The sequence below is a fragment of the Heterocephalus glaber genome, unplaced genomic scaffold (assembly GCF_053883595.1).
Source record: "Heterocephalus glaber isolate CG9 unplaced genomic scaffold, H.glaber_assembly_v1.0 deba00001550, whole genome shotgun sequence".
Classification (NCBI taxonomy): Eukaryota; Metazoa; Chordata; class Mammalia; order Rodentia; family Bathyergidae; genus Heterocephalus; species Heterocephalus glaber.
In genome coordinates, this window is record NW_028258343.1 from 9,281,865 (window position 1) to 9,301,523 (window position 19,659).

Genomic DNA, 19,659 nt, shown 5'->3' on the forward strand with positions numbered 1-19,659 from the left:
CTTGGCGCAGCTGACTACCCCTTGAGAGGTTTTGGCTCTTCTGCCTTTTCTTTAAGCATCAAAAATTCAAATGTCAAGGTCTAAAACACCAGGGAAATTAGCTAGTCAAGAGGAATGAGCGTTGAATTTCAGGCATCTGGAAACTTGGCTTTTAGCCGCAAATTTGTCACTAATTCTGACAAGTCCTTTAACCTTCCTGGTTTTCACTTTGCCGCATATACAGAATCCCCCAATCTGGGGGGTTTATGGCATTTGAATAAAATAACACAGATGGAAGCCCTCTTCCAAGATCTGTTATCTAGATACAAGCTGTGTGCCAGGTTCCTTGGTTGGTGGCTGTAAAATTGAATAAAATCTTGATCTACTTCATAATTAGGGGGTCAAACAGATGGTAGCCCCAAATATTATAAAGAGATTCCTAGAAACATGACAGGTTAAAATCTTCACTGATAATGCAATCAGGACATTTTATTTTATTTATTTATTTATTTATTTTTTAGTTCCCGGGAATCAAACTCAGGACCTTGCGCTTTCAAGGCAGGCGCCAGAACCACTGAGCTAAATCCCCAGCCCAGGACATTTTAGATCAGGGAGATATATCTCAAAAGATTTGGACTATAAACCTGACTACATTTAGAGGCTACAAAATGAAGTTGTAGGTTTTATTTTTTTCTGGGGAATTTTAAAAGTAAAATGTCTGTTCTCATTAACTATGGTTAGAGCTCTCTGAAATGTTAGGGGGAGCTCTTGGGGCCTATTGTGGCCCTACAGTTCCCCAGGGAACTGCTCTTGCCTTTGCCAGCCAGAAGCTGCACCTCTGGGAGGTCGATGTGTAGAGGGACCAATGAAGGTCTGGTGTGTTTTGGATACTCTTAAATTTCACTCCCTCAGCCTATCTCCAGGCTGCAGAGAGGGTTTGACTGAGCTATCTGACACCCTTTTCCTTTGGTTTAGCATGGGATGGCTTGTTCTTATCTCAGTGTAGTGATTTTTATAGAGCCTACCCTGTGTTGGTTGGGGATAAAGTGACTTTGTAAATGACAGCTATTATATATGGCATATCCATCAAGAAGGGCAAAGTGTTGATGTCATCCCATAGGGACCCAGTAACAGACTTTAGAAAGGTAGTACACAGGCAGTGCTCTAGGTATTGGTTCTCTAGTTTTTGTGCCAAAAATGCTGAGTATTCAAAGCACTGCTGGTTGAAATAAAGAATGTAGTGCTAAATAAAGTTCTGGAGTTAAATATGTAAAAACCGTATTTGAAGTAAACCTTACTTCATTGTTGTATTACCTTTTCATCACTATAACAAAATACCTGAGATGTTCTTACAAGAGGAAAAAGGTTATTTTAACTCACAGTTTCTGAGGGTCCAGTCCATGGTTAGTTGGCCCATTGCTTTGGGCCTGTGGTAAGTAGCATATCATGGCCACAAGAAGCATACGATGGGTCAAAACTGCTCACCTAAAGGCCAGGAAGCAAAGGAGTGCCAGGAGGAATGGGCAAGAGTCTTGTGATCCTTTTCAAGGTGTGTGCCTGGTGACCTAAAGGCCTCCCACTAGGTCTTATCTCCTGCAGGTTCCATGGCTTCCCCACAGCACCACCCCAATACTTGCACTTTTGAGGGACATTCAAGATCCAGGGCCTTTCATTGTCTTTGCCCAAACAGTACTGTATCTAACGTGGTTGAGTACAGCCACATAATTTGCTCTGCTGTGGTCTGAGAGTTAGAAAATGGACTTGGTTGTGAAAGAACAATCCATTCACTGGAGTGGGGACGCTGTAGTACAAAGAGGAATTTAAAAACTCTGTGATTATGCAATTTCCAAAACTGTAATACCTATCCTTCCTTTTCTAGAAAAGACATGGACCAATATGTAGAAAACTCTTCCACAAAAAGCGTAAACTTTTCAATTCCTTGAAGCAGAGATTACAGGGCATGGACATTCCCACTGTAAGGAAGGCCCCTCCATCCAAGGTAATGCCACCTATTTTCAGTCTCTCTGGTTTTGTTTTTGCTTGATAAGGCAGCATACTGTCATTTAAGTGTAATCCACCTTGCTGTTTTCTTTATAATCTTGCTCACTTATATTTCCAAATATATGTCAGACACTTTCCAGATGTGGGTAGAAGAATTTTGTTTATATTGTCATTAGAGCTGTTTTAAACCTAGCAATTAGCTTAGCAAGAATGTCACTTCCATTTGTCTTCCATTAAAGTTTTGTAGTTTCATTGGTTTTCTGATTTTTGTTTTGTGTTTCCCTTCCCTTCACTATTGTGATTTGCAAATTTTATTACTACAGTTCCCAAACCTCTTTAAGTAGCTGTTTTGAAAAACAAATTCTCCTTTCTCTCCCAACTTTATAGTCCTGTTTCCTGTAGATGCAAATCCTAACTTAAAAAAAATTACCCTTGAGATGTGAATAGACTTTGGTAGTGTTTGTTGGTTTTCATTCTTACAGTCTCAACCTGTGAGGAAATCTAACTGGAGACAACAACATGAAGATTTCATTAACGCAATTCAATCCGTAAAGCAGTGCACCCTAGCTGTGAGAGAAGGCCGGCCTCTGCCTCCTGCACCCGCTCCGAGTGTCAATCCAGGTGTGCAGACATGCAGGCTTGCTTTCTTCTGTTTTTTCTTTTTTTCAGTGCTGGAGTTTGAACCCACAGTTTAGCTCATGCTAGGCAAGCTCTCTACCCCTAAGCTATAGCCCCCGCCCTTTGGTTTGCTTTTGAGGTGATGCTTAACTTTTGGCCCAATGATTATCCTTCTCTATACTCTAAAATTGACAGTGACATTTACATAGAAGTGATTTTTATCAGTTCCATGAATTGTGTATATTTCCCCTGATTCATATAAAGACTCTCTGGTGCCTCCTCCGTCTGACTCAGAATGAGAACACTGCTGTGCCTTGCTGTGTCATTACGTAGTAGTTCTGGGGACATCATCCATGCCTTGGCTGAGGGGAAGGAATGTGCAGTGTCCTGAGCAGTTCTGCTGTAGTCAGGGCCGCAGCTTGCTTCTCTCTCTCTTTCTTCTGTTTTTCCCTTTCTTCTCTGTCTTTCTTTCTTAATTTGTACAACAAGATTTAGCATTTTAAGTTGTACAATTTAGTAGTCCACTGCTTTTTTGCTTCAGACTTTTTATTTTGGAAATTTTCAAATCTATAGTAAAGAAGGAATAGTACAAAACTTTCAACTGAAATTTGACAGTCTTGGCACTGTTGCCCTCCCTGACCCCTAATCATGGCTTATCTTTAACTATTCAGTAAGCATCTCTTCAGCATATTTTCCTGTGTGTAAGCACAGGAAAATTATAACTGTAAAAATATTTTCCCACATATCCTAAGAAGGTATTTTAAAGCCCTCCCTGCAATTTCCCCTCTTCCCCTGCCATAATCAGGATATGATTAAGGTTTGTGTGTTGTTTTTTGTTATATTTACAATCTTTTAAAAATCTTATAGTTCTACCAGGCTGTTTATCTCTTGAGATGTCTCATGTTCTATCATTGTCTGCTTGCTTAGTCTTATTAGTGTTCGACTTGTTTCTCTATCCCACCTTTCTTTAAGTTGGCAGTTAGGGCTAAAAGCTTGGTTAGATTAATTTTAATCCTTTATCAAATATATGATTCACAAATATTTTCTCCTACCCTTTGTACTGTCTTTTGACTTTCTTGATAGTGGCCTTTAATATATAAAATCTTAAAATTTTGATAAAGTCCAGCATATCTATTTTTTATTTTGTTGTTTGTGCTTTTGATGTCATATATTTAAAAAAATCATTGACAAATCTAATGGCGTCTCATGTGTTTTTTGTTCTATAGTTTGAGCTCATATGTTTAGGTCTTTGATCCATTTTGAGTAAAGTTTTATATGAGATGTAAGGTAATGTCTCAACTTCATACTTCTGCACATAGAAAGCCAGTTTTCTCAGCACCATTTGATGAAAAGACTGTTTTTCTTCCACTGAATGGCCTTGGAACTCTTATTGAAAGTCAGTTGACTATATATTTTAGGGTTTAATCTGTGCTCTATTCTGCTTCACTGGTCTACATAGCCATCTTTATGCCAGTACCACACTATTTTGATTACTGTAGCACTATAGTAAGTTTGGAAGTCAGGAATTATGAGTGCTCCAATGTTGTTTTGGCTCTTATGGTTTTGATTTCTTTTTCTGAGGTCTCATGTAAATTTTAGGATTTTTTTCTATTTATGAAACATTTTTGGATTTTAATAGGGATTGCATTGAACCTATAGATCGCTTTGGGTAGTACTGTAATTTTTAGGAATACTGTCCTCCAATCCATGGGCACAGAATGTCATTCCATTTATTTATGTTTTCTTTAATATCTTTCAGGAGTATTTTCTTGTTCTCAGTGTAAAAGTCTTACTCCTTGGTTAAGTTTATTCCTGTGGATTTTATTCTTTTTTATTTTATTGTAAATGGAATTGATAACTTTCTTTTCAGATTATTTATTGTTAGCATATAAAAATGCTACTTATTTTGGTATATTGACTTTGTATGCTGCAGCTTAGCTGAATGCATTTATAGGTCTAACAGTATTTTTGTGGAATTTTTAGGAATCATTACATATGAAATACAGTAAAACCTTGGTTTGTGAGCATAATTCATCCTGGAAACATGCTTGTAATCCAAAGCACTTCTATATCAAAATGAATTTCCCCATAAGAATAATGGAAACTTAAATGATTCATTCCACAACCTAAATATTCATGTAAAGTGATTACAATAAATGCTGTAATATAAAATAATACAGAAAATATAAAAAATAAACAAATTAACCTGCACTTACTTTTTCTTTTTTCTTTTTTTTTTTTGGTACCGGGGATCAAACTCAGGTCCTTGCACATGCACAGCAGGCGGCGGAACCGCTGAGCTAAATTTATCCAGCCCAACCTGCACTTACCTTTAAAAACCTTTGTGGCTGGTGTGAGGGAGATGAGAGAGGAGAGGTATTTGTAGGGTGAATTTCACTGTCACTAATGGAATCATTGCTATATATTGGCTCACTGGAATCTTTTTCTTTTTGTGCAACTTTAACAAGGAACCTATTCAATGACACTTGCTTCTTTTGAGGATTTCAAGGAAATGTGACATTGCATTGTCATTAAACAGATCCATAGCTTGCACTGCTACAGCCTTATCTGAGTGGTGGATCCTTTTCTACACAATTTTGTACTATTTTTCACATCTCCCTAATCTCATTTGAAATGAGGGACTCCTCCACCTTTTTCTGCTCCTCTTCTGAAGGAGACCTCCTCCACAACTTCTTGCTGTTGAGAAAGGATCACTCACAATCCCTCAGAGAGGAGAGACGGAGGCAGAGAATGACACCAGCTCAGTTGTGCTCATGTGACGTTTGACGTCACATACTACTTGCATCACAAGACATGGTTCCTTTATCAAGTTAAAATTTATGAGAAATGTCTGCTTGTCCTGCGTAACGCTCACAGAACAAGTTATCCCCACTCCAAGGTTTTACTGGAACAGAGATAAGTTTGCTTCTCTGTTTCCATTTGTATCCTTTTGTTTTTTGGGGGGGTGTTTCATGTCTGAATCCTCTGCCTAGAACTTCCAAACTATGTTGAAACAAAGTGGCAAAAGTGGGCATTCTCGGCCGGGGATTTAGCTCAGTGGTTTCGCCGCCTGCTGCGCAAGTGCAAGGACCAGAGTTTGATCCCCGGTACCAAAAAAAAAAAAAAAAAAAAAGTGGGCATTCTTGTCTTTTCTTTTTTTCTTTTGAGTATAATGTTGGCTGTGGGTTAAAATTTATTATTTAAGACATTAAAATAATGGCATATTTTGAGGATTATAACATGTGGAAGTAAAATGTATGCAAACAATAGCACAAATTTGAGTCCAGAAAAAGGATATATTATTGTAAGGTCCTTACATTATATGTGAATAGATATAGTACTATTTGAAGATAGACTAGTGGTTACTCTGTACTCAAAAATATTGACTTACAGCTAATAAGGTAATGAATTGAATAGATTAAAATTTTAAAATCAATCTAAAAGAACACAAAAGAGGGAAAAATGGAATGAATGAGATAAATACAAATAGTGAGATGGTAGAGTAAAACTTAACCATATGAATAAGTGCATATAAATGACCTTCACACTCAGATAAAAGATTATTAAGCTGAATAATAAAGAGCCAACTATTGTATGTTTTTCATAAGAAACACTTAAAGAGATACAAGTTAAAAGCACAGGAAAAGGTATCAGGACCTTGTGCTTGCGAGGCAGGCACGGTGCCACTGAGCTAAATCTCTGGCCCCATAAACATAAAACTACAGTGGCCATGCTGATATCAGGCAAAGTAAACTTCAGAGTGAGTATTAACTGAGATCTTGATTCAAAAGATCTATTCAACACAGAGAACTATCAATTCTAAATGTTTTTGTACCCAGTAACAGAGCTTCGAAGAATGTAGAACAAAAACTGACAGAACTGGAAGAAGTAGACAAATGTACAAATATACTTGGAGATTTTATTACTCTTCTTTTAGTATACAAAAGCAGAAGGAAAACCAGTGAAGATGTAGAAAGTTTGAGCAGCAGTATCAGCCAGTTTGACCTAAGTGATATCAGCAGCTACAGTGTGACATGCAGAGTAAGACCAGGCCATGCATTGTTTTCAGATACATGAAACATTTCCCTAAGACAGACTGGGAATCTCAAGAAACTTAAAAGGATCGAAATCATAAAGACTATATTTTCTAATCACAATAAAATTAAATTAGAAATGAAGGAAATATATATCTGGAACATTCCTGAATATTTAGAAATTAAGTCATTTCTAATAACACATGGATCTAAGAAGAAATAACAAAAGAAATTAGAAAATATTTTTTAACTGAATGAAATGAAAATATATTGAAATTTGTGGGATATAGCTTATGTAGTACCTGGGAGAAACTTTACAGCTTTTGATGTTTATATTTAAAAAAGGAAGTTTAAATCAATTATCTTAGACTTTCTCTTTAAAGAGTTAGAAAAATAACAAATTAAACCTAAATTCAGTAAAGGGAAAAACGTAACAAATACAGTTTACCATAACAATTTATTGTTTAAAGCACATGATTATCTCAAAAGATAAAGCTTTGACAGTGTCACATCCATCTGTGTCTGAAACAAAACAAAAACTTCTCAGGAATGTGGAAATAGAAGGGAACTTCCTCCATAAAAGACATCTAAAAATCTACCACTCACAGTACACTCAATGCAGAAAAACTAAGGTCAAAGAAAAAACATAGGTGTCCATTCTGACCACTTCTCTTCAACACTACTAAAGATGCTATTCAATGTCATAAGGCAAAAAGCCAATCAATAGATAATATATATGTATATATAGTATCCACAAATATTATGGCATAAAGATTGGAAAGGTAGAAGTAAAACTACCTTTATTCACAATGTGATCATGAAGGAGTAAATGTAGAAAACCCTAGTGAACTGCAAAAAAGCTACTAAGAACAGTGAATTTGGTGAGGTTTAAGGATGTAAGGTTACACAGTAAGCCAGTCATAATGGCCCTGCCTGTAATCCATCTTCTCAGGAGGCAGAGGCTGCTGAACTGAAAACTGGACCCTATCTTAAAATTAAATAAGAAAGACCAGGGATGCAACTCAGTCTCCCCGGGTTCAGTTGCCAAAAAAAGTATACATAGTGAGTTGTATTTCTATTTAAAAATGAAAATTAAAATACTGGTTACTAGAACATAAAAATTAAATACTTTGGAATATATTTAGCAAAAATGTATAGGACCTAAGAGATGGAGTGTGAGAGGAGGCAAGGGAAAGGGATGAAAGAAAGAATTGAGATGTCTTATGCACATGTACCAACTCCACATGAGAATGTCATCATTATGTGCTGCACACATGTGCCAGTAAAAATAAAAACTTTGTAAAAAAAATACGTGCAGGACCTGTAAAATGAAAAGGACAAAACATTCCTTCAAAGAATTAAAAAGGACCAAAATAAGTGGCAAGATTTATTATTTTCCTGGTTTGGGAGATTCAGCATTGTGATGCATTTCTACCCAAATTGACCTGTGGATTCAATTTAATTCTAATAGAAATACCTGCATGTTTTCTCTGTCGAGGCAGAACTGGCCAGCTGATTCTAAAAGTGTGTAGAAAATGGAAGGATTTGTAGTAGCCAAAATTGTTTTGGAAAAAAAACCCAAAAAGCACAAAATCTTGGCTATCTAACATCAAGATTTACTGTAGCAGTACAGTAGCCATGATGATTTGGTATTGGTGTATCAATTGAAAATAAAATAGAATCTAGATATAGACCCCCCCTCATTCTCTAGGCAACCTGTCTTTTAAAAGGATGCTAAGATAATTAAATAGAAGAGAAGGATAGTCATATGAAATGATTCCAAATAATTTTGGAGCAAGAGTACATCCATGTGGGAAAAATGAACCCTGATTCTTACAACATATATACAAATTAACTCAAAATGCATCATTTACCTTAGTGTTACAACATAAAAATTTTAGAAAAAAGTAAAAAATTGGTGAACAAAGATTTCTCAGGCAGGACACAGATGCCCTAACAGTTTTTTTTTAAAGAAACTTGGTAAATTGTTCTTTATGAAAAATAAAAATTTACATTTTGAGAGATACCAGTAAGAAAGAAAAGGCCACCTACAGGCTGGGAGCAAATATTGAGAACATATATATATATATTTGCAAAAGGGCTCTCATGTCAAGAATATATAAAGAACACAGCTAGGCATGGTGGCACACCTTTACTCCCAGCACATGAGGAGGCTGCGGCAGGAGAATCACAAGTTCAAACTCAACCTAGGCAACACATAAATTTAACACGACCCTGTCTCAAAATAAGAAATTAAAAGGGCTGGAGGTGTAGCTCAGTCCTCAGTACCATCAAATAAGTAAATAAGACAAAACTTTCACAACTCAATAATGGCGCGAATCTCTAGGAAAAGGACAAGAGATGTATTTGAACAGACAGGTCACAAAATGATACAAAATAAACCACTTTGCACTAGTGTTTTCTCAAACATACATTTAATCTGTGTAACAATTGTACTTTTAGGTATTTTTGCAAAGAAAAAAATCTCCATGAAAGAGACTTATACATGAATGTTCATAGCTTTATTTATGTAGCATAAGCTGGAAACAACTGCAAGTATCCATCAACAACTAAATGGATAAGCAGATTGTGGAATGTTTACAAAGTGGAATATTACTAGGCTACACATGCAGGATGGATGTTCTATTATATGAAACAAGTGAAACTTATGCATGATGACAGGAAAGGGGAGGGTGGGTCCAGAGGTATCTGCCTGAAATAAAGCTTGAGGGAAATTTGAGGGTGATGAAAATGTGCTGTATTTTAATCAGAGTAATACATTTGTCAAACTGTACATTTAACATAGATAAATTTTATTGTGTGTAAATTATTCCTCAGATTCATCTGAAGAAGTACAAAAACAAAATGCCACAGTGAGAGCATACTAAAAAAATTTCCTAATGCACACAAGATCTGAACTTCTGTATCATAAAATAATCTGCAGAATTGCTTTCACTTTTACTGAGTAGTGATGAAAATGTAGCTTAAAATAATGTGCAGTATTGAGAAGTTCAGTAGAAAAACCTGCGGCTACAATTTTAGTAACGTGAAAGTAAATTTCATGGGACAAAAAAAACACCTTTTATGAGAAATAGCTTTATTTTAAAATCAGAAGCTACACAGGAGAGGGCTATCTTATGGTCCTTTAATTGAATAAGTGAAACCATGTCAAATGTTGTCCTGTGTGAATTTTTCTTATTACAAAGTTGGATCTAAAATGTGTGGATTATTTTCTTTAAAAAAACTATTTCCCCTTGCAAGGCCTCATAGCATGTTCAATTTATTTTTCTTTCACATTTTTATGCCAAAATATGGTTTAATAATTAAATTCTTTCTTGTGCACTTAACTATAACTATCTGCAAAAAGTAAAGTGATTCTATACAATAGCACATTTTCATCATGACTTGACTATTTTGATTGTGCAAGGATTTTATATTATACAATATTTTCAGGATGAAGTACTAGAAAATCCATGCACACTCTCGATTAGAATTATATATAATATGGCCTAATAAGCCTGTGAATGCAAGTAATTCCTCCTTCTTTCAGCATGATTCCCTATTTTCATGACTCAGTTTTTGTGACACACATATATGTATTCCTCTTCTCACTGATGTAACCGAATCTGAGGATGATTTAAATTTCCCAGATGTTGTGATACTTTATAGGGATGGTGATGTAAAGTATATATAATTGGGATTATTCTGTGAGGCCTGAGACATTTGGTCACTATTTCACAGGGGTCTCAATGTCGCATTTAAAAATGATGCTTATGTTTCTACTTTAATTTTGTAGGAGACCTGGCCACTATGTTCCTCATAAGAATCCATTTGTAGTCTGCCTTTTGAAATCATCTCTATTGAAATACATAGGACATAGTAATTTTTATAAAAGCTGTATTGACATATAAAGAAAGGTAACTCTGAGTGAGGATAGAACGTGTAGCTCAGTGGGCCACATTTAGATGTTTGCTAACTACAGTCTCTGTTCTCAGAATGTTTGACATTCAACATAAATGCATCTGCAGTCCCACCCTCAACCTATGCCTGGGCCTCCCATCCCTCCCATGGACCCCAGAAGGCTCCGGCTTCCACCCCCTGCCCCAGCAGCTTATCCTACCAAGGGGCAATTGTCTGTCTGCCTCATCACCCCTGATACTTTTGTTGGCAGGGTAGTATACTTGAACTTTGCCACCCTTGTGGTGGTGTGTCATGTTAGATACGTGGAGGGGTGACTGTGGATGGCTGAACTTGTGGGGCTGAGGAAGCAGCTCAGAATTGCCATGGTCAATGTCTTTGCCTGATCCGAGTAGGGTTCGTGGCAGCAGGATTTCTGACATAAGACTTTCCTAGCTGATAAAAACTGAAGAAATAACCACCCCACTGAGCACCAAGTTCTATGCGGTTTTTCTCCAGCATTGTTAATGAGTTCTGAATTATCATGGCACTTTCATTGTTAGTTTTTTCCTAACCAGTTGCACTCCTTCCTGTTTGGTAGTTGGAAAGACAACCTTGCCGGCCTAGAGCTAGCATTTTAAAACACTTGGTGTTTTTTACCATGCCAAGCTCCCATGGGGATGATCATAGTTCGCTTTTACAGCAGCCCAGGGAAATAGATGGTATGAATGGTGCTGAGGAGACAGCTTGAGGAGGCTGAGGAACCTGCCCCAGTTCACAAGCACAGAAAGCTCCAAACCAGTCAGGCAGGCTCCAGAACCTAAGCACTGGCTCATTTCCCAACACGGTCCTGTCTCATTTTGTTATTTTTAAGGCATTTATGGTGGTGGGAATTTTTGGTTTTGTGAGAATGCAGACTCCTTGACTGAGCAGCATGGCACCCCCATATACAGCCGCCTACCACCAGTGAGGTGTTCAGTGTGCATGGTTAAGTATTGCCTCCCAGAATGTGAAATAACGGACAAGGCTACTACATAATATCTAAGTCTTTACAATCCTTACCTTTTAGGAATATTAGGAATGATTTGTTCAGATAGAAAACTCCCCAAACTGCACCAATCTAAACTTCTATCTTGAGTTTAACGTTAATGCAGTCTCAGAACCTTGGGGGAGAGGTTCTCTTTGGTCACTCGTATCCCCTTCGTTATCCCTTAAAGTTGCCTGGGGCAAAACAAAGCAAACCCCTTACCTGCCTGCTCCAGATTGAGGAGGCGCTGACCTAGCTTTGCTACAAACAGCTCCACATTCCAAGAAGACCTGCCTCTTTCCCTTTCTCACTTTCCGTTTCTCTTGCTAGCCTGTCATGTCTGATCATTGCAAACGGAGGAAACATTCAGACACAAAGTTATTTTGCAGAATCCCAAAGGACTTACAGGGCCAAAAGGAGCTGCATGGAATTTGCATCTCCATAAACAGAAGCTGGGGCTGAAGCCATTTTCCCATCACCTTTCCTCTGTTCCTTCTCCTGTTATTTGATCCCTAACATCTGTTATCCTTTTACTTTCCTGAATATATCATTTGCCTCCTCACCTTGCAAAGTGAAACAAATCTAGCTGCTGCTAAAGCAGTGTTTCTTTCCACGAGTGACAGAGTGACATTACCTTCTAATCTCACCCCCAAACCCATATTTTGAAATGAAATCTTATCTCCTCTTGTATTTCTCCCGTAATTTCTTTATGACCTCCTGTCTCACCCAGTACCATATCCTATGGTTCAGTTTGGATTTTCTGTGCTCTTCCACACCATCAATACTAACATGCTCCCATTTCTGGGCTGTTTCCTTTATATGAGGATTCAATACATAATCCATTTAACTGGGAAGTTCCTAAGTGTAATGGATCTACTGTCTAAGGACGGATGCCACATACACACTTACGGGCATACTCTTCATTGAAATGAGTGCTTAGGGAGTAAAATTTTTCCTGCCACATCCTTTATGTGATTCCCTTCCTTGCCGCCCACTCTGTCTCAAATCAGTTTGGGACCTTGTCCTTTCATACTGGGACACAGTTCATATTCTACTTATTTCATAGAGTCTATTCCATATTTTCTTCTGAATTGTTAATTGTTTTTTGCTATTATTTTTACATTTAGATTATATCCAATGCCCATATTGTATGAGGAGATTTAATGAAACCGCAGCCGGTCGGCATATTAATTTCTGCAAAGATCAGTCTTCTCGCCGAGTCTTTGATCCAGCTCAGACTGCAGCTAAATTGGCTTCCAGAGCTCAGGTAAATATCCAGGTGTGGGCTTTGTGTCCTTGCACACCTGGGGGAAACAGGGAGGATTTGCTAGGGTTCCTCAGCTAGGTTTCTCAAGACTCAAGAGAGCCGACCACCCTCACTTCTTTGGGAATCATCTTTGCAGGACTTGCTTTCTAGTTAGCACCTTTGGGTGTTTAAAAAAGATAGGTGGATAGATAGATAGACAGACAGACAGACAGACAGTCAGTTTGAGGTCTCTTAGGATGAAGACTGGGATATTTAAAAAGTGTTTCTATGATGTTGTGATACAACCCTGTTTATCCGATTGTAATCATCAGCCTAAACCATCCAGAGAAGAATTAGGACTCTGAGTGGAACTGGCCTGGATGGGGCTTCCCTGGAAAGATGCCCCACATGTGGGTCATGCATTCTGGTCTGTGGGGCTGGAGTCTTCAAGCTTTTATTCAAAGCCACACAATCAGCAAATTAAAGGGGTATGCAGATGAATCAAAGCCACTGTTACAAATAGGTGCACATAAGTAAAATGTCTACCTGAGCGGGATAACAATAGCTTTATAGGCACAGACAGGACCAGGATCAGCAGATAGCTCCATACACATCAAAGTCACAGGGACATAACTCACAGTATAGTATAAAAGCCATTAGTGTCATAAGCATGGCTCAGCCTCCAAGAAAAGTTTTAAATTGGTCCTGAATACTTTGAGCCTTCAGCTTATTTAGAAATCCTTCAGTTAAATCCAGCATCTAATAGGGGTGTGACCCTTTCTATCACAAGCATATCCTACACACAATGGATTCCGAGCCCCCTCCCTCCCTCTCTCTCTCTCTCTCTGTCTCTCTCTCTCACAGTTATTGAGTGAGTATCTACCATGTACCAGACCTAGACCATCCATTTTAGTACTGGTTTATCAGGGATTTGTAATTCAAAGGAGACTTGTAAACAATACAGGATGCAGTGGTTTAACTGATGAGGAGATCTGTGGAGAGGATTCCTGGGTATCTTCAAAGACAAGCAAACATTTGCCCCGTAAGATTCAAAGTGAGCTCGCTAGCCACAATCTAGAGGTTGGAAGGGCAGTATGTGCAAATGTCTAGCTTCTGGCCTGAGGAACAGGAGGGGACAGGCAAAGTGGGCAGCTTATCTAGAGAGGCTTTAACACAAACCAGTTCAGATGGAAGGAAAAAAGGCATGCATCGGACAGAATCCCTACAATATGAAGACAGCCAGCCTGGAAAAGGGAAAGTCCTCCCCCTTGTCACCCTGTACTCCTTCCCACTGCGCTTCTGCCCTTGCTCTCTGCACTCGGACTTTCCTGGCTCTTCTGTCCACTTGTCTCCTAGGTACCTCGTGTGTCACGTATATGCAGTGTCAACTGGCTGACCAGTGGAAACTGGAGTGACATGGCATTGGCTTTCTAGAAAGGTCACTTTTGTAATTACTGTGCAAGGTGGATTGTGAGAAATGAGGAAGGTGCCACGGCAACAGGGGAAATGAGGTCCCAGAGTCAGAGTACCAACAAGGTGCACGTAGGAGGATGAGGAATCATCAGTGGAAGAGATGATTCCCGCTAGGGGAGAAGTAGGCATCTGAGCCTGGTCTGTCGGATGCTGAGAGAGGTCTGTATCCCTTATCTAAGGTGCTCGGGACCACAAGTGTTTTAGGGTTTGAAACTCTTGGATTTTAGAATACTTGCAGATATAGATATAGATATAGGTATCTTGGGATGGACATAAGTCTAAATGTGCAGTCAAGTAATTTTATGCAATATTTCTTGTACGCCTGTGTTTTGATCACAGCATAACCCGTGATTTCAGGTGTGAAATTTTCCACTGTGGTGTCAGTCGAGTTAGTGCTCAGAAAAGTTTCTGGTTTTAAAACATTTCAGATTACAGAGTGTTGGGTTAGGGGGTTCAACCTGTACTGTAAACACAGAGGCCATCATGTATGTGTGTTAGGAGGCAGCAGTGATGACAGACTTTTAGGGTTTCAGTCTTTACTCCTGAAATAGCGTGGAAAACAGTGCAATGTCAGAAAGGCGGGATTCAGTGGGTGTGGTGGTGCACGCCTGTAATCCCAGCTACTCTGGAGGCTGAGGCAGGCGGATGACAAGTTCAAGTCCAGCCTGGGCAATTTAGTGAGACTCTGTAACAAAATACAAAAATGCTGGTGATGTATCTCAGTGGTTTTATTCCTAGTACCTCAAAAAAGAAGAACCAGGATTCTGTGATAAGGAGTTAGAATTTGACTGTCAATCCTATAATTCATTTTTGTAGATAAATCCTTTGAGATTTACTTTAATCTGTAAAGTAGGGTTAAGTGTGTGTTTCTTGCCAGATTATCAGATCATAGTCAGTATAAATAAGGTGCTTAGCTCAGTGCTTTACGCGGGGTGCTCCCACCTTTTCTCTCTGTGCATCACCTGCCCTTTCCCCATCCATAGCCCTTCCTTCTTGGTAGGTCTCGGATCACAGTTTTGAGGGGTGATGCCTGCTTTGGGCTTGAATCCAATCTAATTTTGGAGATGTTTCTTAAGTGAACTCTCCCTTCACTTTGTAAAGCAGCAGGGGACAAGTTACACTTCTGCAAATGGTTCTTCTACAGGGTTATCAGCATTCCTGGGGCAAAAGAGGGCCCAGGGAAGCAGCAAACAGAGGTGTTTCTTAGCCCTGAAGAGAGCTAGCTGGCTGTCCGAAGCGTAGCCAGTGACTTGGCACTGTTCCTCTCCTTGCTTTCCAGAGCTGAGCCATGACTGGGAATGCAGAAGAGAACTTACTTGCTTTCTGAATTCCGTTGCTCACTTAAAGTGTCTCATCCCCACTTTGGGGCCCTGACTAATAGCGACACTCCTTCAGAAATGGAGCAAGAAGGGAGGGGTTGGAGGGCTGTTCAACGTGTTTCCATTTTAAACATAATCAACTTTTAAAATGTGTCATATCCTTAACCAAAGGAGACCAATACGGGCCTCTAAAAATAGCTTTCTCTGGATGGGGATGAACTGCCTGCTGTAATCTCACAGCCACCCTTTTCGGGGGGGGGGCATTCTCACGAGGTGTAACAGGTTATCTCTTACTGTAGCTGGTGTAGGACTGGAGGTGGGGGAGCAGCTCCTTTGGGGAGCTCATTAGAAGTCTCTTGGGCCTATCTCATGCTAATACCACCATTCTGCTGCTGCTCTGCGGGGACTGAGATAAGCCAGGGACATTGAAATTCCATGCTGAAAACATTTGCTGCCAGCCAGTCTGTTTTTCTTCTCTGCTCATGTTAGAAAACAAAATCATCTTAAAGTTAATGAAAAAAATAAAATGTTTCACAACTGTATCTTTACTGACATGAAGTGATTTCTGATCACAACTAATTTCACAGGATAAACATACCACCACCAACTCCAAAGGCTTGATTATGGGATGAAAACTCCAAAACTCAGATATGGCTTTGAGCACCGGTGGGGGTGGGGACAGGACCCAGTGAACCGAGGTGCAAGGTGGATATCTGTCCCCTGTCCCTGCAGATGACTCTAATCTGCTATTGGTGAAGTAGAAAGAGCTTTAGCTCCAGTTGGTACTTGAAGTTACAATACTGTGCTGTGTCTCTTTCTCTCTCTGTAGGGTAGGGCTCAGGCGAGTCCCAGGAAAGAACCAACTGTCACTCGTGCCGTGGGAGCTTTGCTACAGAGCAGGCCCATGGAGGCAAAGACTGAGGTCTCAACCAAGTCCAGTAAGTCAGAGCGCACCTCAGCTCTCAGATAATGGTGGTCACTGTTGGCTTTGGTCTTCATCCCTAGTCAGCAGAAGTGAAAACGACATCCAGTGTTGCTTTTGGTGTGTTTGAGATTAAAGATTATTTGTAAGAGGGAATATTTCTTGATTTAACAGGATTACACAGCCTCAACAATTTACACAGTCCTATTTGATTACAGCAGCAGGAGTCTAGAATCACTGTTCTGCAGTCTACTAAAATTGAAAAGAGATGAGAATAGAAGATTGCATGGCAGGTGTTGTACTGAAAGTAAAGAGAGAGAAAGTTTCCTTTTTAGAAATTAGCAATTTCTTCGAAGTAGAAGCAGAGCATGACCACCATGATAGTACTAACCCTATGCCTGACCTGTTTCATTTAATACTCCCAATCATCTTTCAAATATCTTACTTTACATTTTACAGAAAGAGAAACTGAGGCTTGAAGAAGAAGTTATTTTCTCTAGGACACACAGGCTGGATTAGGTATCTCCTGCGGTATCCCTTTGCCTCAAACTGCACTAATAAATGTTGCAGTCTTCAATGTGTCATCAAATGTGATCAACATGCACCTTAAAGGCAACATGAATTATTTCATAGCCATAGTGGCATTTCTGGTCAGCAGTAATATTTTGATGATATTATCAGAACTGGAGTCCAAACTGCTGATCTCACAGTCCATAAAGTAACGGCACTAAAAAGATTTCTTATTAATGTTTGAACCTCTCTTGAGTGGCTTCTCATGGTCCAAAAAAGGAATTGATACTTTTTAAATTTTCCCACAGCTCTGGGAACCCACGTCATTAGGGGGTTTTTGGTGGTTGTGATTGTGTTTTTTTTTTACAATAATACAGTATTTTATGATTTAATTTTTTATTCCGATTTTTTTATTGTAAAAGACATATTTACCATCTTAACTGCTTTAAAGTGTACAGTTCACTGGTGTTTTATGCATTCATAATGTTGCACAATATTCACCAACATCATCTTCACAGCTCTGTTCATCTTGGGTGTTTTTTATTAATACATATTTGCAGTACGTAATGATTACATTCCTTGTGGAGAGTTGGTGCAGGAACATAATTCTTTTTTTATCCCCCCCCATTTCTTGATCCCCTTTCCATTTGAGAAAGATCTAGCTCCCTACTTCCTATTATCCACCTTTTATTTTGCTTTTTATTTATAATTTACATTTCTCATATAAGTGAAACCATGTGATATTTAAGCCTGTTGTCTGATTTATTTCATTTAATATGGTCTCAAGGGGGCCGGGGATTTAGCTTAGTGGTGCTGCTGCCTGCCTTGCAAGTACAAGGTCCCGAGTTTGATCCCTGGTACCAAAAAAAAAAACAAACGCATTATGGTCTCAAGGTGCATTCATTGTCCTACAAATCTTTATGGCAGAGTAATACGCCATTGAGCCTAAATACCACATTTTCTTTATCCATTCACCTGTTGATGGCCAAGATTTAGCTATTATGAATTTTACTAAACATGTGTATGCATGTATCACTGTAATATGATAACTCTTTCAGGAAGATACCTAGAAGGGAAATACCTAGGTCAAGTGGAATTTCTAGTTTTAGTGTTTGAAGGATTCTCCATACTGATTTCCATAGTGGTTGTACTACTTGACATTCCCACTAATAATGTAGAAGTTTCCTTTATTCCCCTGAAGCCTTGCTAGTATTTGTTATTTGTTTTTTGATGATAGCCATTATTCCTTTTCATCTTATAAAACTGAAACTCTGTACCCATTAAACAATCATTTCCCATTCCTTCCTCCCCCAGTGCCTGGCAGCAACTATTTTGCTTTCTCTCCATGTGGTCTTGAATGCTCTGAGTACCTATATAGATGGATTCATGCAGCATTTGCCCTTCTGTGACGATTGTTTCACTTAACATAATGTCCTCAAGGTTCATCCATGTTGTAGCATATGCCACAATGTCCTTGTTCTATAAGGATTGCTGTATATGATTGCTTATCCACTTATCCACCAGCTTATACTTGGATTGTTTCTATGTCTTAGCTACTGTGAACATTACTGCTATGAACATGATTGGAGATGTTTAAGACTGCATTTTCTTCCTTGAGATCTAACTTTCAATTCCTTTGGGCTTATATCCAGTAATGGAACTTCTGGATTATATAATAGTTCTCCTTTTAATTTTTTGAGGGAATAATCACATTTTCCACAATAGCCATACCATTTTAACATTTCTACCAAGAATATAGTTCTATTTTTCCACATCTCATCAATACTTATTATCTGTTTTTAATTTGTTTTCAGAAAAGGTCTCCTATGTAGCCTAAGCTTGCCTCAAATTCAGGATTCTCCTTGCCTTGGCCTCTTAAGTGCTGGGATTATAAGCAAGTGCCTGGACACAAGTGTATTCACACAGCTTTTCTGTTGTCTGGGTAGTAGCTGTCCTAATGGGTATGAAGTAGTATCTCACTGTAGTTTTGATTTGCATTTCTTAGATGATGCTAAGAATGTTCTCAAATGCTTAATGGCCAGTTGTTTATCCTCTTTTAACAAATGTTTATTTGAGTCCTTTGCCTATTTTTTGAATTGGTGACCTATTTTTCTGTTGCTGAATTTTAGTGGTTCTCTGTACATTCTGGATATTACTCTTATCAGATATATGATTTACAAAGATTTTTTCTTATTCTGTGGGATACCTTTTCACCCTGTCAGTACTGTCTTTGGATTCATGTTTATGAAGTCTACTTTGTTTGTTTTTGTCACTGATTACCTGCATCTTTGGTGTCATATCCAAGAAATTGTTGCTTAATTCAGTGTCACAGGAATTTACCCCTATGTTTTCTCCTAAAAGTTTTATAGTTGTAGGTTTTTTATTTAGATCTTTGATCCATTTTGAGTGAATTTTTATAGGTGTTACATAAGAGTCCAAGTTCTTTCTTTTCCACGTGGATATCCAGTTTTCCCAGCACCATTTGTTTAGAAGACTGTTCTTTGCCCGTTAAATAGTCTTGGATCCTTGTCAAAATCATTTGACCATATATGTAAGAGTTTTTGGCTTTGAACTTTTTTTTTTTTTTTGAGATACTGGGAGTTGAACCTAGGTTCTTTGCATCCTGTTATATC

General features: G+C 38.6%; 1 protein-coding gene across 6 annotated transcripts in view; it reads left to right on the top strand.

Annotated features, from left to right (window-relative positions):
- Zc2hc1b (zinc finger C2HC-type containing 1B) overlaps positions 1–19,659 on the top strand; it is a 60,302-nt gene that overhangs the window by 8,341 nt on the left and 32,302 nt on the right. For all 6 annotated transcript variants that reach the window (XR_002395464.2, XR_015442502.1, XR_015442503.1 and 3 more), the window contains exons 3-6: positions 1,859–1,978; positions 2,463–2,601; positions 12,684–12,823; positions 16,424–16,532. Coding sequence is in view for 3 of the 6 variants with exons in the window: in XM_021259310.2 (XP_021114969.2) it covers positions 1,859–1,978; positions 2,463–2,601; positions 12,684–12,823; positions 16,424–16,532 (508 nt within the window). In the remaining 3 variants the exon portion in view is untranslated. The remainder of the gene's footprint in view (positions 1–1,858; positions 1,979–2,462; positions 2,602–12,683; positions 12,824–16,423; positions 16,533–19,659) is intronic.